Source organism: Athene noctua, chromosome 15 (assembly GCF_965140245.1).
Source record: "Athene noctua chromosome 15, bAthNoc1.hap1.1, whole genome shotgun sequence".
NCBI lineage: Eukaryota > Metazoa > Chordata > Aves > Strigiformes > Strigidae > Athene > Athene noctua.
Window position 1 is genome coordinate 11687331 of NC_134051.1, and position 19709 is coordinate 11707039.

Sequence of the window (19709 nt, forward strand, 5' to 3'; positions counted from 1 at the left end):
ATCTCCAGGTGGAGATGAAACACAGTCTAGAGGGGCACGTCTGCCTCCACTAACTGTGGAGGGGGTCTAGACACTGAGCTTATGCTGAACACCTAACATTTGGAAGGCTTGAGCTGGTTTGAGTGAACCTATCCTTTGTGTATGGTTGCTGTTTGCATGCCTTCTGTCTGTATAAATATTGCAATACTGAACTGGAATCTGGAACAAGAAAATTTATTGCTGGGAAGAAAGAAAATAACAGGGTTTCTTCCTTTATGTATTTTCTTTCCTATGTACAATGTAAAATAAACTCGATTGTTTAATAATTTTTCTCTTTATAACTTTGTTTCATACCATGCACTAGATTTTATTGTTGTGGGGTGATTAAGTAAGATCTTGCTTACTGCATTCAAACATTTCTTTCTGCAGCACAAGGAAACTCTAAATTTATAGGAGGGAAACTGTTAATATCCTGTTAATTGTAATTTGTAACTAACTTAGCAATCATTCTATTATATATCAATTGTTGTAAATGCAGGACAATGTAACATTGTACAGAGTAAAATGGCATCCTTTATAAACACCTATCTGCTGTATGTATTCAATCTAGATACTTAATTTATAAAGCAATTTAATATTCTTGTTTAAAAGACAAACTTCATTAACAAGGTCTTGCATCTCCAGTTATGATCTGAGTGGTCTGTCTGTTTTCTTTTTGTTGTAGAATTTGCAATGAATATAATTTAATTGCAAAGAGACTGAACGAGGTGCCTCTGAACACTGAAGAGCTAGTGGAATTTGATGCATACTTAAAGAAATCTAGTGAAGTTACTGGTTTTAAACTGAGACAGGAGGTCACTGAAACAGCACGCAGACTGGAATTCCTCATGGACTACGCTGATCTTTCTTGTGTGTCTCAAGTACAGAATATAAAAAGTCTCCATACGAAAATATTTATATATAGATATTGGGCTCTGCATGCATAAATGTTGCATCTTCTAGAATGCTAATGGAAAGCTCCAAAAGAGACAGAAAGCAAATAAAAAGAAAGTTTGAGAACTTGAATCTCTGCAGTTGAGATCAATGGAGGCCGTTCTGCTGTCGTGGTTTGCTGTTCTTGATTAATATGAAGGCTGTTCTCCGAGATGGAAGAAACATCTGTAGAAGTTGCTTTTAGTTTGTGCTTCTATTCAGAGCAAAAATGTGCCATTGACAGATGCTGTATGTTATTTGCCATACATAAAGCCCAAAAGCAGTTCTATGAACGCACACCCATTTTAGTGGCAGGATGATCCTTTCTCATTAAGCAGAATACACTCTCAGATCAGACAGTGATAGAAATAACCAGGATATGACATGTTTATTAGAATGTACTTCTGATAAAAATTAGGATGCCTGTGGAAGCCAGGACATTTTTCTGTTCTGGTTTGGACTGGAGTGTTTGCTTGTGCAGTATTTCACAATTACATATTCTTTATAGCCAGGTTTATAAGCATGTGTCCTGCAGTTAGTAATAATGAGCTCAGTGCACTGAACAAATAGACAAATACAAAGATGAAGATGTCTGCTCATTGTAGTTATTATGCTTTAGCTTTTGTGATTAATTCAGCACAATGTGGTCGAAAAATGGTTTAAACTTTACTTTTATCCACCTTATGTAGGTATATTATGTATAGTTAGAGTGATCTGTCTCTATGTGTAGTTGAACAGAGTTGATATTCTGGAATAGCTGTTCTTATTAATTTTCTCTGCCTAGCTAAGGTCTTATTCAGACAATTACACATTCTTAACTTGATTTTAGAGTTTTGCTATCAGACTAACTTGTTTAAAGAACCGATTCTCTTTGCAGTGAAGATAATTCATCCATCAGCTTGAACAAGCTTCTTAGACAGCTTGTTTCTAAATGTAGTTTTAGCGATTCTGGTTACTCTTCACAACAGCCATTCTATTAGATCATTGATTAAAAGCTATTTTGTTAAAGATGTCAATTTTTTTTTTTTTTTTTAGGTGATGACATAAACCTGAATAGCACAGTTTTCCAGTGGCCTGATCAGATTGAGATAATCTTTGAAAACAGCAGAGATCTGTTGTGTAACAGGAGGAATCATGCAGAGATGGTTTTGCTTGAAAGGTATGGTGTTAGGACATTTTCTTTTCCTGAGTGTTTTTAAAGAAAAGAAAAATCTCATCAGTAAAAGGGAGATAATGACAAAGAAGGAAAACTCAGAAGGGAGCTGAGAAAGTAAGGAGGAGACCTGGTTTGAAGTATTATGGAGATTTCAGAAAAATACTGTTGAAGAGGGTGGATTAGAATATTTCTATGCTTAAATAGATCTGAAAGGAGGATGTTGCTAGAGTATTCATAATTTAATCTTGTTATATTGTATAGTACAGCATTATGCATAATTTTGTTAACACTGTTTTCACCCTTCCTTTTTTTCCTCCAGGTAGTAAAGGTAGCAAATGTCAGTGAACTAAATCAGTTGGGAGGTTTGAAAATGAACCTTGAATTCTACAGCACAGTATTGGTATAACTGATTGATGGGTTTTCACTGACACCTGTATTCACCTTACACTAGTATTGAGATCAAATTTAATTTTGACAGTGCCTGTTATAATTAATAAAATAATTGAAACCTGAAAATAAATGAAACAGAACATCATATTACCTCAGCTGTCTTTACCTCAGGTGTTCTCAGTTTGAGGAAACTCTTGAAGGTTATAACAGAGAAGTAGAAAGCTACAAAAAGCGGGATGTCATGACCCTAGAAGAAATGAAGAACAACGCTGAGAAATTTAAAGAATTAAATAAAAATCTAGACAATGCACTAACAGAATTTGAGGTTAGTATTCATTAGTTAAGTATGGAATGGGTTGCAATGTACTAGATGAGCAAAAATTTGGTTCCTGTCCCTGTTTTTTTGGGGTTCTGGCCATAAATTGTTAAGATGGCTTTAAAATTTCCAAATTCACAAACGTGGTGAATATCTTCTTGTCACTTTATGTTGAGTTGCCCCTACTGCTGAGTTGAAGAGCATATTTAGGGGGAACAAGAGTTCAGGGAGTTTTTAAAACTGAAATACTGAATTTCAGTGTTTTCAAGCAGGCAGCAGTAGCAGGATGGTATCCATGGAAAACAGAATTCTTCTGGCAGAATTTGCAGGAGCAGAATATTAGGGAGGTGGTATTTTCCCTGAACTGTGGTTCGTGGTGTTGGAGCTATGTTTTCAGTCCCACTGCTTGTCCTCTAATTAAAAATAAATGTTTTTCAACTGTTTGTATCATTTCCAGAAGTTGCCTATAGGCATTAAATATGTATTATATCACAAAAAAAAAGGAAGTTTCAGGTGCTAGAAGGAAACTGAAGACCCGTATTGCTAGAGTTTATTCAGGGCTCCCCATCCAGTATACAGTGTTGTTCTAGGTTGAATAGTTTGTCTTAGCTGTGTCTCTGCTGGAAATGGGAATGATTACCGTTGAGAGATCTCACAGGCATTGTGAGGCTTAATTAATTGTCTAAATCACAGTGAGATGATAAGATTTCTGCATATATGGAGCCTTAAGGATTAAGATTTTAATTAAGTCCCACTCAAAAGAGAAAATGAAACTAATTAAATGAGTTTAGGATTTGTATAAATTGCTAGTCCTACATATCAACACTCTTAATCTGATTTAAAGACATCTAGTGTATTTAATTAGTGTTAACATCACTGATTCATTGTTACAGGTAGATCAGAATAAGTGATTAAGTTTCTTAATACTTGATCACAATGAGGGGTGTATCCACACAATTTGTCACGTAAATGACGTGACAGTAAATTTAGTGAATACACAAAGTTAAAAATCATCTTGGAAGGTGTATCTTTGCATTTCTCTGCCTGCATCTCACACTGAATGATAAACAGCTTTATGAAAAGTCTGTCAGCATTGTAAAAGCACAGCCTTGGGACTCAGTTTGAATTCAGCATCTGCATTTCAGACAGCATTTCTCTGTGCTTCACCTTCCTACCTGTAAAATGAAGAAGGCAATACTTCTTTTTAAATCTAAATATTTGCACATTGATTTATACTGTAATGTCTTTTGGACAAAGACAGTATCTTACCATGCATAAGCACAGCAATTAATATCTGTATTGGTTGGAGCTCCCAGATGTTTCTATAATAGAAAAAAATAATCACAAGTAAAAAAATTCCTATGTGATGAAGTCACAGCCTATGTGACTGAGGAGCTTACATCTAAGTTTCAGAGTGGGTTGGTAACTTGTGAGCCTTGGTTTCACTGAATGCCATGGTACATTATCTATTTCTAAAATAGATGCAAGTTTTAAAAATTATTTGAGTAGCAAAATATGCCTACAAATAACTAGGGGAGTTTTCAAAAACGCAGTTACCTTATTTACCTAAAATCCACAGGCTTAAATCTACAAATCTGGCTGGCTTTATGACATGTAAAAAAATGGTATTCAGTATTATCTAGTTAAAAGTTTAAACAACAGTATGAATTTTTGATGGAAATAAGATTTCTTATTTTTTTCTTCAAGGCTATTAATAAAGAAGAGGAGTTACTTGAGCGGGAGAAGAGTCAATTTCCTCTGCTGCAAACTATAATTGCAAACAAACAACCCTTTGAGCAACTTTGGATAACAGCATATAATTTCCATACCAAATCTGAGGAATGGATGAATGGTGAGGTTTTGGTGTTCATTGGATGAAACATGTAATTTTCAGTTAGTTAAGTAGAAACTGAAAGGCTTAATTAGTTGTGAGAAAGTAATTTTGAAGAAATAAATGCTGTTAAGCAGTGTGAAATGCAGTTGTTGACTTGGATTTTGCATTAAGATAATTTTTTTGTAATACAATTGATTTCCAGTTAAAGGAGAATGTTTATAAATACCTGTAAATAAACCACCCTGGAAATCTCCTTGTGCTGATGTGCCTGCTGTGCCTTTTTTTATACTGTTATATTCAGGATCTGTCCAGAAGTTGAATGCTGATGAAATCACTGAAGAAATTGGAAATATGTGGAGGACTATGTACAAGCTCAGTAAGAGTTTTCCAGATTTGGCTGGGCCTAGACGCTTAGCAGAAACTATGAAATATAAACTTGATAAATTTAAACAGCATCTTCCTGTCCTGTCAGTTGCCTGCAATCGTGGAATGAAGGAGAGACACTGGGAGCAGGTACCTTAAACTGTGCTTTAACTGTGGCAGTATTTTACCACAGAAACTGTCAGTTGAATATACTACTCCATCTATTCCCTTCTGTGAAATACAGTAATAGTTCTGTGTTTCACAGTAAGAAGATCCTTTATGCTGTCACGTGATGGATCGAGTTCTGAAATTTGTAATGGTACAGGCAGGAGCTTCTTTGAATTAATAATTTATGGTGGAAAAGCAAATTAGAGAGTTGCATTAATACTTCAGCATTTATTTCTTGCTGTTTGAGAAGTCTGTTACAGAATGCATCTTGATAACAGATTTTATTTCTTTATTTTCAGATTAGTGGAATTGTAGGATGTGAGATCAGACCTGATGAAGCTACTACTCTTAAAAACATACTGGACTTTGGAATCTCAAAATATATTGATCAGTAAGAAGCTTACTTTGTTCTAATTTTTCAGGCAGTCACTGTATTTCATATGTCAGATAACAAATATTAGTTTTGTTTGGGGTTTTTTTGTGTGCTGTTAGAACATGCTGTAAAATCAGCTGTATTTTATCAAGCTATGGCTAGAATTATCAGTTGTTCTTGTAGCACAAAGGCACCAGAAACCAGACTCGTATTCATAAACCACTTAATAAGCACATTCAGAATTTTCTGTCCGTATTTATTTTCAAATTAATATCTCTAACTTGGTGAGCCTGAAAGTGCAGAAATACTCCTTGAGATAAGACTCTATGATATTATTAACAAATTCATATAAAAGGTAGTCTGATATGCAATGCTACCTACAACTGCTTTTTTTTGCTCTTCAGCTTCAAAAACATTTCAAAGGTGTGTTTCATTTCGATCTAGGCTGGAACCTATTGGAGCAGCTGCAAGTAAGGAGTATTCCTTAGAGAAATCAATGGAGAAAATGAAATTCGAGTGGGTCAACATGCAGTTCAGTCTGGTGAAGTACAGGGATACTGTGAGTAAACACCAAATCAATATATATATATATTGTTGAGAAGAATTCTGAATACCAATAGACAGAAGTTACTGATGATGCATTGTGGCACGATGGAAGGTTGTATCATATCCCAGAGCCTGGGAAAATGTCTTCATTACTATATATCCTTATATGTGGACCTTAGTATCTGGATAACTTGTGATATCTACATATTCATCCTAACAAATCTGTAAACCTGAGAGCTTCTCCAACGCTGCATGGAAAGCTGGACAGTAGTGAAATTCTAACTTGCCCAGAAGAAACAAGAATCACAGTGCAAAAGATTGAGTCAGAAGTCACTAGGATCTCTGGCTAGATTCCCATTCACAGAACAATCAATCTCTTGACCTTTGAAACAGAGATGTACAGCGGAGATAGCATTTTGTATCTTCAAACATGTCACAGGCTTGCTCAATGCCTTGCTACTTTCTTACCTCCAACCATGGTAGAGAAGGGGGGAAACAGGAAGCTGAATGAGTTGTGAGGTTGAGGAGCAGTGAAATAAAGCAACTGCTGTTTGCCTTATCAAAATGTGATGTATTCACAGAACACCAGTATCCTCTCAGCAACTGATGACATCCAGATTTTGCTGGACGATCACATTGTTAAGGCTCATACACTGTGTGGCTCTCCCTTCATCACAGCAATAGAAGCTGAATGCTGGGTAAGGAAAAAGTGGTTTGATTGAGCTTCCATGTCTCACAATGTGCTTTAAGGTATTTGTCATGATAAGAAGTTGTATAGTTTTTAACTATAAGAATACACATTTATATTTTTCTTCAAGAGCTTTGAATTAATGGTTTGACTTAATGTCCAGACAAAGGCATGCAAAACTTGCTTTACAGCTAAAGAAATAGTAATTGCATTGCTAATCTAGTAATTATAAGAATGGGGTTTTAGTTCAATGTCTTGGGATTGGTTCAGTTGATTTAAACAAATCCTGCTGCATTGTGTAAAAGGACATAGGTCTGTCAGTTGTGAGAGATAATTTGTTTGTAATCCTCTGGTACTGGCATGATCCATAAGGTTTTCAATGGCTTTTTTGTTAGCTGTCCTACTATTTTGTAAAGATGTGATTTGTTAAAGACAGTGAATTTCTAATAGGAAGATTATGCAGAAAGCAGACACTTCTTTCCCATCAGTATTTAATATAACTTTTTCTGGCCTAATAGTGGTGATTTGTAAGCAATCCTAAGAATTAAAATCTATTCTTTCTTATGGTCTCCAGTCAAATTGCAGCTAAAGCTGAGTTCTGCTTTCCAGCAGCGCTAGTGAAATGAAAGGGAATGATTAATATGGAGCTGTCTTAACAATCTCTGCGTACCTCTTGTAGAATAATGAAGAATACAGGCTGGCTGTGTTTTCTTCCTGCAATACATTCCCTTGCATGTCTCTCAGACTGTAGTTGTCACAAAAACAATGCTATCTGAAATTCTTTATTCAAAAAGAATCTCCCTCTGGTTTTAAAACTGATTTGTACTACTAGAGTTCCATGAAATAACTTTTGGGGGGGACCAATGATTGAACCCACTCCATACAGGGCCTGTGAAGTGACATTTCTCAGTCTCCTGAATACCTTGTTAAGCTTTTATCCTTTCACTGATGATAAGATAGAAAGTACACAGGATTTAAAAAGAGATTCTGGATTGCCATGCTAGTCATCTCTGCACTTCTTAGGCAGTTCTCACAATTTGCTGTAAAAAGTGCTAGTGAAAGAATATGTCTGTTGTATTTGTATTGTATAAGAAATATTCTGATATTTATTGGTGTCTGCATTTTTTTTAAAAGAAGTTTCTCCCTCTTCTAAAATTGTTTTGTTTGTATTGGTTTTTTTGCTTTGTTGCCAAGCAGCTCGCTCTTTGATTCCCTGGTGTTGATAAATTCTTGATCTGGTTTTGCTTAAATATTAAATATTTTCATTACAGGCTTGGAAAGATAAGCTATGTTTAATGCAAGATATTCTAGATAGCTGGTTGAAATGTCAGGCAACATGGTTGTATTTGGAACCAATTTTTAGTTCAGAAGACATTATAGCTCAAATGCCTGAAGAGGGCAGAAAGTTTGGGGTTGTGGATTCATACTGGAAGGACATAATGGCACAAGTGGTAAGTGCTTGCAAAATCGTGTATTTTTCTGCACATCTGGTAACATGATTATTACTATCATGAAGATATAAGAGCTTTTCTGGACTTAAATACTTGTATTTAAGTCACAAGAAGGAAGAATACAGAGTGGAAAATTCTTTACTAAAGCCCACCAAAATCTAGTCTTGCTGTAGAAGTGATAGATTATATCATTATTGCTTGAGATTTCTATAAAGGCTGGGTATTGCAGGATGAATTAAAGCTCAGTTAACATTTTAATTCTAAATTTTCTGGCTTTTGTATGGTTAAATGATCAGAATTAGGTAGAAGGATAAATGATTTGTGTTTTCAGGATCTGCTTCAGAGTTCACTGACAATCTGTACAAAGTCTTTTTTGGATAGTTAGATTTTGCATTAGGCCTTTAAGTTGTACACAGAATAACTAAATGGATTTTTTTTGCATATGATTGTTCTCTAATATGTGGTTGCATGATTATTCAGAACTTTGGCGAATACGTGCTGAGATGGTAGTGTGTCAGTATGAGATAATGGGGATAGTAAGTGCAATTGGGTATCCTGTTCAGTTCCCTGTAACGAAGAAGTTGGGTAAGAGACCAGATACTTAGTGGTAGTGTGAGCTGAGATGTTCGTCAAAAACACTGGGAGTATGTGATTGTGTGATAAAGGTGTTGAAATAATCAGTATAACTAAATAGAAGTTGAGACCTGTCTAACAGCTCAGACTGTGAATGATGAAGCCTATTCTGAAATAAGTGTATCTTTTGAAGTGACGAGGTGTGCTATCAGAAAGAAAAAATGCGACCTAGATGGCAAGAAGAGAGAATAATTGTCATGTACCATCGGTCTGTTTGACAGAACTTATTTGTGAATGGAAAAAAGATGTAGCAAGCTCAAGACACAGGAGCAAGTGCCAAAGATTTTAATTCCTGTGGATATTTCCATGTTGCATTATTGTAAAGTTCAAATTGGTAAAACTGACAGTCTGAAAAGGAAAACTATCAGATAATGCAGAGATATTTAATAACATGGAGGCGCACTACAGAGAAGAATATATAGCTTTTTAGCCTCCTGCAACATATGTGATTGATGATAACAATTTTAATGTGCAAACCTATTGCAACTTTTACAGTTTCTCCTCTGTATTTGTTTTTACAAAGGTGAAAGACACAAAGGTGCTTGCAGCAACTGAACAACCCATGATGTTAGAAAGACTTCAGGAAGCAAATACTCTCTTAGAAGACATTCAAAAGGGGTTGAATACTTACTTGGAGAAGAAAAGATTATTTTTCCCACGGTAAATTAATTAAATGGGCCTAAGTTAGAGACAGAAAACCATAAGCACTTTCAAATCATTTCTACTGAACTGAAAAGTCTCATTTTATAAATGTGTCGGACACAGTCACATGCAACAAAAAATGAAAACCTGTTCCTTGCTCCAGACATCATTCATTTTCCTCAGCTCCAGTTAAATTTGCAATGCCAGGGTCAGGCAGATGTGGGGAGGCAAAATCTGTCTAGCACAGCATAAATTTATGATTAGAAAGACACTATCACTTCCAGAGCATTTTTGAAGGAACTTGCTGCCTTCCCATGGCTGATTTGCAGTTATGTCTCTACCCTACCCTCTTGAGTTGTGCAGAGATGTGTGATATGTAGGACTTATATATGATTATGAGGAACAGGATTCTGTGTTCTTACAAGGTACTTATTGGCTGCATAGAAATATCTGGTCCTGCTTGCGTTTGAGAACTCCTCTTTCTTCCTCTGCGTATAAGCATCGTTATATTGAAATTCTGAAAAAACAGGTGTGATAAATTTTATAATGTTAAAAATTGCTTAAGAAAAGGGGTTTGAGATAATAATTTCCTCTGTGTTATACTAGTGTCTTAAGCAACAATAAAACCAATTTCATCTGTCTTGCATTAATAGATCATTAACAACAGTTTTCATGATTGGAAAGTGCATGTTCATTACTTGTATTTTTCTACAGATTCTTTTTCCTGTCTAATGATGAGCTGCTTGAAATACTCTCTGAAACAAAGGATCCCCTTCGAGTACAACCACATTTAAAGAAATGCTTTGAAGGAATTGCTAAACTGGAGTTCACAGAAGATCTTGAGATCATAGGCATGATCAGTTCAGAGAAGGAAATTGTTCCTTTCATAGATAAAATCTATCCAGCAAATGCAAAAGTATTTTATTTTATTTTATTTTTACTATATGATATTAAATTAATACTTTGGCTAAAGTGTATTTTTTGGGGGGAATGAAATTTAAAACATTTAGGATCAGATCATGAAAGGTGTTTAGGAAGTGAGAGTGCAGACTGGTATTCTAGAACAAAGAGTATTTCCTACAAAAAGGAGTAAGACATACCAATTTTGGGGTAAATTCCTCTAGGCACTTTTCTGCTGCTTTATGCACCTACTTCTTCTAAGATGTAGACAGATAAATAGATAAGAGAGAGAGACACACACACACTCCTCCTCCAGCCTATAAATATATATATATATACACTAAGTTCTCTATATACATCTGTATGTAACATTGCACAGCATGGCTGAAACAGAGAGGGATGAGGGAGATGATGAATTGCTGGTAGTGAATAATCAGAGTATTAGTTCAAAAGGGATCTGACTAGAAATAGTAGCGTTATAAGTTTTGAAAACTATCTCAGTTCCAGCTTTTTCTGCTATTCTCAATGTGAAGGTGTGGAGCTGAATTGCTGTATGGTAACCACAAAGAGAGGAAAGGTGGGGCATGTTGTGAACCCTTTTCCCCTTAATCCTCCAGGAACAAAATATGCTCTGGGTTAAAATGACCAAGCTTAACTGACCATGCAATCTGTGATCTGTGTTTTTTGTTTATGCTTATATGAAACATATCCAGCTGTTTCTGTAGCTGGATTGTCTTTAGAGTTACCTTGATATAGCTGCCTTCAGACAGTGTTAAACTGCAGTATTGCCTGTTGGAATTTGGGGGATTTCAACCTTTCTTCCTCCTCTGTACCATGCCCAGATTAGAAGCAAGCGTATTTAAGCTTAACACATTTCAAATAATTTGTCCTTTAAGAGGAGTATAATCAGGAAATGTATATGGACTCTTAACTGTTTTCCTTTTTTGAAGGGCATGGTAGAAAAATGGCTTTTGCAAGTAGAAGAAATGATGCTGGTCAGTGTAAAACAAGTTCTTCAAGATGGCATAAGAGGATATATCAAGGTAATTGTTCCTGAATTATACTATAAAGTAGATTTCACAAGCAGCTGTGCATGAACAGGTTGCTTAAATTATTAACCAGGGAAACATGTTTGAAGCTAGTGGAATCCAGGTCTCCTTGTTTAGTAGTACCAGCCTGAAGTTTTAACTCTGAATTTCTTGAAGAAAAAGTATTAAAGCTTTCCATGCTGATTCTCACTGATAGAATTAGACAAAAGAAATTTGGGGAAAGTAATTGTCATCAGTGCCATAATCTAATGTGTTTATATGACTTCCTGTGTCTGGCATGGATCTTTTTGTTGAAGGTTCCTCGAAAAACGTGGGTACTTCAGTGGCCTGGACAGGTGGTTATTTGTGTTTCATCCATTTACTGGACAGAAGAAGTGTCTGACGCTATAAGGAAAGGAACTTTACCAGTAAGATTTTCTTCTACCTTTCTATTTCTAAGCACTAAACTCTGGTTAATTATTAAAAAGCTCCTTCTAGTAAAGAAGATCCTTAGTCAACAATATATTACAATTTACTCATGCAACGTGCTTTATTTTCTATTTCCTTTTTTCTTGTGTCTTAGCAGGGGCTTGTTCTCATTTACTTTGTGTAAATCCCACCGAAGGAAATTGTATTACTTTATTTACAAGTGTAAATAAAAGTACCAAACAAAAAGCAATAGACTGTTGTTAAACACTGTGTATTTTAATTTTAACTCCTATCTTTACATGTGAAGTCCCAGGGAAACATGAAACGTGCAGGCAGAAATCTCTTCTTAAAGAACAGTGCAGTTATTTGTTTGGTTATTGTCCTGGTAATAAAGGTGCAGCAGCCAAGTTTATTATTTCATACAAGATACTTTTTATGTGTTTATAGTTCCTCTGTCATCACAATGGTTTTAAGTATCACTTTATTGAGGCTAAGGAAATGTATGCTCAAGTAATGGAAATAATTTCTGAATAATTCAGTGGGCTTTTGTCTGATACTAATTGAGCTAGGTGGATGAGGATTTATTTGGGGATTAATTTTGTCAGCAGAATGTTTGGGCTGCTTTTCAGCGTGAAAATAGAAAAGTTTTAATAAGCTTTACACAAAATACTACATTTTAATCATTTTAATATTAACTTTTTTTTTTTTATGTATTCTTACTCAGTATCTTAGGTTTAATTTGCCTGTGTTGTTTAATACCAGTTGAAGATTTTATTCCACATACGCAATCAGAACAGTCAGGACTGAAAATATCTATTACTTTCAAAGAAAATATCCTGAACAATCCATAGGTTAAGAAAAATGAGAAGGAATCACAGAACAGTGAATCACAGAATATAAGGGACCTCTTACAGTCCACCATGTAGTCCAACCCCTGTTTAAAGCAGGGCCAACTAACCAGGTTACTAATGGACTTACTTCAGTAGGCCCATGCTTGTCTGCAAGCGGGGAGCTGAAAATTGACAGAGCACTCCAGATACGGTGTCAGCAGTACTGACCAGAGGGGAAGGATCACCTCCTTTGATCTGTTGGAATGTTCTTCCTAATGCAGCCAAGGGTGCTGTTGCTCTTCTTTACCTCAGGGGCACACCGATGACTTACCTTGGGCTTGGTGTCCACCAGCATCCAGGTCCTGTCCTGAGAGCTGCTTTCCAGCTGACTGGCCACTAGCATGTGCTGGCACATGGGGTTATTCCTTCCCAGATACAGGACTTTCCCTTTGGTCGGACTTCATGAGGTTCCTGTCTGCCTGTTTCTCCAGCCTGTTGAGGTCTGTTGGAATGGCAGCACACCCATCTGGTCTACCAACTGCTCCTCCCAGTTTGGTATCGTCTGCAGACTTGCTGAGCGTGCACTCTGTCCTGTTGTCTAAGTCATTAACGAAAACTTCATTAATCTTTAATTTCGTGAAACTTTCTAGTTTAATAATGACAAAATAGTTTAAAATGTTTATAGTAAAATTAGAAGAATCTTAGATTTCTATTAGTTTTATTAATTTTCAATATACTACTAATTTACAGAAGAAATCAAATCCAGATTTACCCAACAGAGAGATCTGCTCATCTTTTCTCATAGAATTTTGTCATTTCTGTTAGAAAGAAAGAGACGACTTCTGCTTACACTACTTTCAGGCCATAAAGCTTTTTGAAGTGTTCATAGTAAAATAAAATGTCAGTATATGAAACAGAATTTTAAATGTTTGTGTAGTGCCTGTGTCGCGGTTGAGACGGTCATGTGACAATTGATAATTAATTAAGAAGCAAAAGAAGTGGAATCATTTATTGCTCTTTTACATCCTTTTTTATATCTTCTACAACTACTGCAAGCTCTAACATAATTGGCTAAGCCCATAGCAACGGTACACCCATAGCAACGGTACATGATTAGATAGCTTTCTTAAAGTTTTTACTTCTGAACATGATTCACGCAGTTCCTTATCTATGTTCAACAGTTTCACGTTTCTTGTTGCAGATGTTCACTATCCTTGCTCCTTATCTGTGGTATGCTCTCCCGCATGCAGACTTCTCACGGGTACGGGATGATCTGGCCGAGATCAAATTCCTTCTACTCTACCAGGCATTCAGCAGACCCGCTGCCTACCCCAACATGCCTGGATTTCCATTGCTGTTTTATTGGAAGGGCTGTTTCCAATGACTGAACCCATGGGAGCTTAGGAACTGCTAGCTACAGCATTAATGCCTGTGTTCTGTTTCTGTGACAGGATTTCTTGGAGAAGAGCAATCTACAAATTGGGGACATCGTTGAGTTAGTGAGAGGAAAGCTGTCCAGTGGAGCCCGGCTGACACTTGGAGCTCTTACTGTCATTGATGTGCATGGTAAAAGTGGAGCTGCTGGTACTCTTGTTACATCTGGGACAGTGCTGCTATTGTTACTTGGGTGAATTATTTTAAAGAGGCAGCTAAAATGCTTTCTCTAACTAGAAACAACCTTTACAGAGTTATAGTACAGTGTCTTTGGGCAAAGGGAGATTGCTTAGTCCAACACAACCATCTCCCATCTACTTAGAACAGGCAGTAGAATCTAGATAAAATTAATCTAATTCCCTGTGCAAAACAGATGCAGATTCCTTTCTAACATGAAAGCCAGCCTACTGATCTAAATGTTGATTTACATAGCTATAAGTAAATGTTAGTTTACTTACACATTGCTTTAACTAAACTAACATAGAAGTGTTTAGATTTTTCAAACAATCTGTATCTTACTCTGCAGCTCGTGATGTGGTTGCAAAATTGGTTGAAGACAAAATCACAGATCTGAATGACTTCCAGTGGATTTCTCAGCTGAGATACTACTGGGAAGAGAAGGACGTCATAGTGCGAATGATTACAACAGAAGCCAAATATGGTTATGAGTATCTGGGCAATTCTCAACGTCTGGTTATAACCCCACTAACAGATCGATGTTATAGGTAAAGCCATATTGTCTACGAATAATCTTTTCAGTTTTTTTGATTGATCTGTATTTACTTCCATCTGTTATAGTTAATAATAGCAGGAACCTCAGCAGCCAAGATTTTCCTGTAGGTTTTGGAGGTAAATCTTATATATCTTCTTTGCCCAAATATGGTAGAATATTTGCAATGCATAGGTTTCTACACCAATAGAGTAATAGTGTCTGTTGTATCCAAGAATGTGCTTCTGAAAAGAGCTGGCAGCTCATGGTACTGAAACTGTAAAGATCTCTACAGTAGCACTGGTCAATTAATTTCTTTGAAATAAGACATACAGGTACGATATGCCTGCCTGTAAAATGAATGAAGTAATTGTAGAGCCTTTCACAGATGTTTGAATGCAGTTAGCTTCCTGTTCCTCCACTTGCTTGCAAGAGGTTGAAATGGAAATACTTGATCCCCCAGTGTTGAAGTATTCAAGGGTATTTGGTATTTCACTTCTAGTGAGCCCTGGAGACACAGGTCATCTCAGCAGGTAATTTTAGGTCTAAGGTTTAAAGAACTTTCTTTTGTAGTATCTCCAGGCAAATATATGGTAAGGATGTAAACAGCACCGAGCTGTGAACTCACTATTGTGTGGAAGACACTTGTAGTAAAGTGCCTCTGTTAATGCCTATGCTGTCAGATGCTTATTTTTTGACATTCACAGTGGTGTTGAAAGAGCCACGTGGCTGGTGCATTAGTTGTAAACTGGGTTGTTGTCATTAGGATTAGCTCAGTCTAAACTAAGACTATGCAGTCAGCTGTGCCAGATGTAGTTTCGGTGCAAGCAATGAGCAAACAGACTATTCAACACAATTTAACAACTGCTTTTGGTGGCAAAGCCCTTGAATGAGCCTTTTGTAAAATAATCACATCAATGTTAATGGGGATCTAATTTTTAGTATGAAAATCACTTGGAAAGCAATGTGATTTTCAGGTTTATGAAATAACCTTTGTGCTTTCTCAGCCATTTCTAAAGACTGACTTAATTTATAAAGTCAGCTTCAAGTTCTTGTCATGAAGAATTCACTTGATGGAAATACGTGTTTTTGTGAACTCTGCCATTTTGTTTATGACACTGTGCATTTGCTTGTGTAACTGAGGATATACAGAGTGGATGCATGTAATAAAAAGTCTTGACATTCCTTGTAGGCCAAGTGAGTGAATATGAGCTTCCAGAATTGGGAATCAGTTATGTGACAATACTAGTTTTTTTAGAGTGAGTTGCAAAGTCAGTAGGGAACAAGTAAATTGTTTCCAGTGGAACCTGTATAGGAAAATACTTACCCGTCCCTTCAGAAACAACCTGCCATTAAAGATTACTATTTCTAATGCCTGTGTTCTTGTTTATATAGGACATTAATGAGTGCCTTGAAATTAAATCTTGGAGGTGCTCCAGAAGGACCTGCTGGGACTGGCAAAACAGAAACAACAAAAGATCTAGCAAAAGCACTAGCTAAACAGGTACCAAAATACAAACTTCTTTTCTTTGCATTGTTGTTTGGATATGTAGATATTTCTCGAAATGCCACTCTTAAGCAAGTATTGCTTGTTCTGTACCTAGTCTTTATTCCCAGAAATAGTTGGTAAGAAGCACATGTTTAGGACTATGTGGCATCCTAGTATTGTAATCCAAAATTAGGAGTAATAATCCCTTTCCATTTTAGATGCTAAGTATTTCATAGAGGACTTTGTGTTAATATTGAGAGGTGTTCTCTGTGTGTTTTTGTTGTAGTGTGTGGTCTTTAATTGCTCCGATGGGCTTGATCACAAGGCAATGGGCAAGTTCTTTAAGGGACTGGCACAATCTGGTGCATGGTCCTGCTTTGATGAGTTCAACAGAATAGAGGTAATGTTTTAATTCAGACAAATGATAAAGCTTTAATTTAAGACAGAAGAAGTTTTAGATTTAGACATGATGGCATTATTGCCAATTTTCTACTTTTGCAGTATAGGTTCTTTGTTTTGATAATCACTGACACAGAAATAGGTACTCAGCTGTCTGCTGCAGGAGCACAGGCCTACCTGTGCTGTGTCACAGAAGTCTCGTGTTCTGGATTATTTTAGGTGAAAAAATTATTCCTGGGCAATTTCCTCTTTTGTATATGACACTTACTTGTTAGGAAAGCACCGTCCTTCTTGAGAAATGAAGCTACAGCTGTGGCTCTGCATTTATCTATGTTCAGCACAAGACAGACAGATCCCGATGGAGGGATTCCTGTGATGATTAGCTGAGCGTCACTAATTGAATAACCTGGTTAACTAGCTGTGTAACCAGACACATCTCATCCCCTCCTTGGTCTTACTCTGATTTTTTGTTGCTTTTGTTCTTTTAATTTGGTCACTAATGACTTTGGATATGTTTTATTGTTATTTTGATGGAGTTAGGTTTAAATAAATATTAGTAAATGTGAAAATTCCATGAAGTTCTAATTTGTATGTTTTAGTGTCCCTAACACCTTACTTTCTCCATTTGTCTGCTGTAACTTTTTTTTTAAAATGAATTCAAGTGTTAGCATTCTAATTTTCCAGTATTCTGTTACCTTGATCCTTTAAAGTATTGAGGATTGGTGCTAGGCAGCCTTACCCTTTCTTTACATTTACCCTTAATTTGGGACATTGAGTCAATCAGTTTTTCTGAAGAGCCTAAATTCTTTATGTCGTCTGAGGTGAAAGTGCTTTTGGAGGCCTCTAGAGGGAGTTCCTGTCTACCCAATTCAGACGTCTACATTCAGGCAGATGGTATTTCCCAATGGAAGCTTTTAGAAGCTTCTGTTGATCTGTCTACATGAGTTGAACAGGGAATGGTAGCACTAACTTCCAGGGAATTGCTTCAATAGACAGCTAATATTTAGGCTCAGTTATCAGACACAGAGTGATTTTCACCTGGAAATGAAAATACAGCCATCAAAATATATAAATAAAACAATTTTATATTGTCTCCAAGTGTCTTATGTTTTCCAATCTGTTCTGTCTGTATTAGGTTGAAGTATTATCTGTAGTTGCCCAGCAAATACTTAGCATACAGCAAGCTATTATTCGCAAACTCAAAACATTCATCTTCGAAGGGTCAGAGATCTCTCTTAATCCTGCCTGTGCTGTCTTTATCACGATGAATCCTGGGTATGCTGGACGGGCAGAGCTGCCTGATAATCTGAAGGTAAATCTGAAATCCTGAGTTGTAGAAATTAAACAGAATTTGCAACTTTTGGTCTATTGTAAGAAAAGGAAGGCAGCAATCAAATAACACACAGATAACCCATGGAAGTGTATTCTGCTGGGCTTTTTGCTAAGATTTAATAGTCTTTAGGGTTATACAAAATGCACAGATAAAAAGTGTCAGTCTAACCATACTGATACCAGTTCACAGCTTTAACTGTGCTCTAAGTGTAAACTAAGTGTAAACTCTCCTGGTTTACAATAGCTTGGCTATCCAAATCCCAATTTAAATTTATTATGATTTTGAAAGTTGTTGAGACACTGCAGAGATACTGATTTTTTTCCTAGCTTTGCCACAATTTTTTGCATGACCTTTTACAAGACGTTACCCACATCATGTGCTAGTTTGTCTATTATGAAAGTGAGGTGAATGACACCTCCCTTTTCCTCTATTAATAGTTCTTTAGGATTGTGACTCTCAATGCTTGTTCCTTAGCACAGACCTATTGAACTTACTGGATCACAGTTCCAGTAACAATTCTAACTCAATCTTATAGACTTCAGATGATTCCTAAAGTCATTAAAATGGAATACAGAGTATATCAGTTCATGAATTCATGGAGAGTTACTATTTTTACAAAACAAGAGCAAGTTTACCATACTCCATAATCCAAGTTTCTATCTTACTTTTTTTCTTACAGGCACTGTTCCGAGCAGTTGCCATGATGGTTCCAGATTATGCTTTGATTGGAGAAATTTCACTTTATTCAATGGGATTTTTGGACTCTCGGAGGTAAGCCATGCTGAATTTTCCCACAATTGTGTCTGATATACCTCATTCCTCTGTAAGTCATATATATGTGAGGCATATAATTCTGGAAGACTGTTCATGTTCTATTTCTCCAGAAAGTAGTTTTTCATCAATTCTCGTTTACTACCTCATGTTGATGGATATGCATCTCTACACAGGATCATTTGGAAGATGTATCATAAGAGCAAACAGAATTTCAAAGTGGCACATACATTCTCTGGCATGGCATAAACTACAGTTTTGCTTCCCAGGTGTTTTGGGCCATCTTATCAATTGATATGTCCGATAATCACTGCAGTTACTTTCTCTATATAGTTACTTAAATTATTTTCCTTGCATGGTGAGATATTTTCATTCTACATATGATATTTTAACATCCACAGCCTTGCCCAGAAAATTGTTGCCACTTACCGTTTGTGCTCTGAGCAGCTGTCATCTCAGCATCACTATGATTATGGAATGCGTGCTGTTAAATCCGTCCTGACAGCAGCAGGAAACTTAAAACTGAAGTACCCAACTGAAAATGAAAGTGCATTGTTACTTCGGGCTTTGCTGGATGTTAACTTGGCCAAATTCTTGGCACAGGATGTGCCATTGTTTCAGGTAAGATATCAAGCTGGTGTGTCTAAGTCTGTGATGATGAGGTCCATTTGAGGAACCTACAGAAACAGGTCATTATCTTAATTTAGAACAGTTTGATCCAGGTGCTGCCATATTACTGTAGAGTTATTTCATTCCACTGATGTGGTTGCACTCTTTGATTCTATCAGTATTGTTTTGAAAAACAAACTTTCAGTGGTGGCTTTTTAAGTTATTCTATAAAATGTTTAATAAGATATCTTGCTAAAAGTCACCTTG

At 36.4% G+C, this 19709-nt stretch overlaps 1 protein-coding gene across 1 annotated transcript in view; it reads left to right on the forward strand.

Annotated features, from left to right (window-relative positions):
- Window positions 1-19709, forward strand: part of DNAH3 (dynein axonemal heavy chain 3) — a 64083-nt gene that overhangs the window by 15302 nt on the left and 29072 nt on the right. The window contains exons 14-33 of the mRNA XM_074919647.1: window positions 704-888; window positions 1987-2110; window positions 2669-2822; window positions 4521-4665; window positions 4949-5160; window positions 5478-5569; window positions 5996-6110; window positions 6679-6795; window positions 8057-8236; window positions 9393-9529; window positions 10226-10427; window positions 11362-11454; window positions 11757-11867; window positions 14150-14264; window positions 14659-14857; window positions 16237-16345; window positions 16617-16730; window positions 17865-18041; window positions 18742-18833; window positions 19235-19454. Coding sequence (XP_074775748.1) covers window positions 704-888; window positions 1987-2110; window positions 2669-2822; window positions 4521-4665; window positions 4949-5160; window positions 5478-5569; window positions 5996-6110; window positions 6679-6795; window positions 8057-8236; window positions 9393-9529; window positions 10226-10427; window positions 11362-11454; window positions 11757-11867; window positions 14150-14264; window positions 14659-14857; window positions 16237-16345; window positions 16617-16730; window positions 17865-18041; window positions 18742-18833; window positions 19235-19454 — 2893 coding nt within the window. The remainder of the gene's footprint in view (window positions 1-703; window positions 889-1986; window positions 2111-2668; window positions 2823-4520; window positions 4666-4948; window positions 5161-5477; window positions 5570-5995; window positions 6111-6678; window positions 6796-8056; window positions 8237-9392; window positions 9530-10225; window positions 10428-11361; window positions 11455-11756; window positions 11868-14149; window positions 14265-14658; window positions 14858-16236; window positions 16346-16616; window positions 16731-17864; window positions 18042-18741; window positions 18834-19234; window positions 19455-19709) is intronic.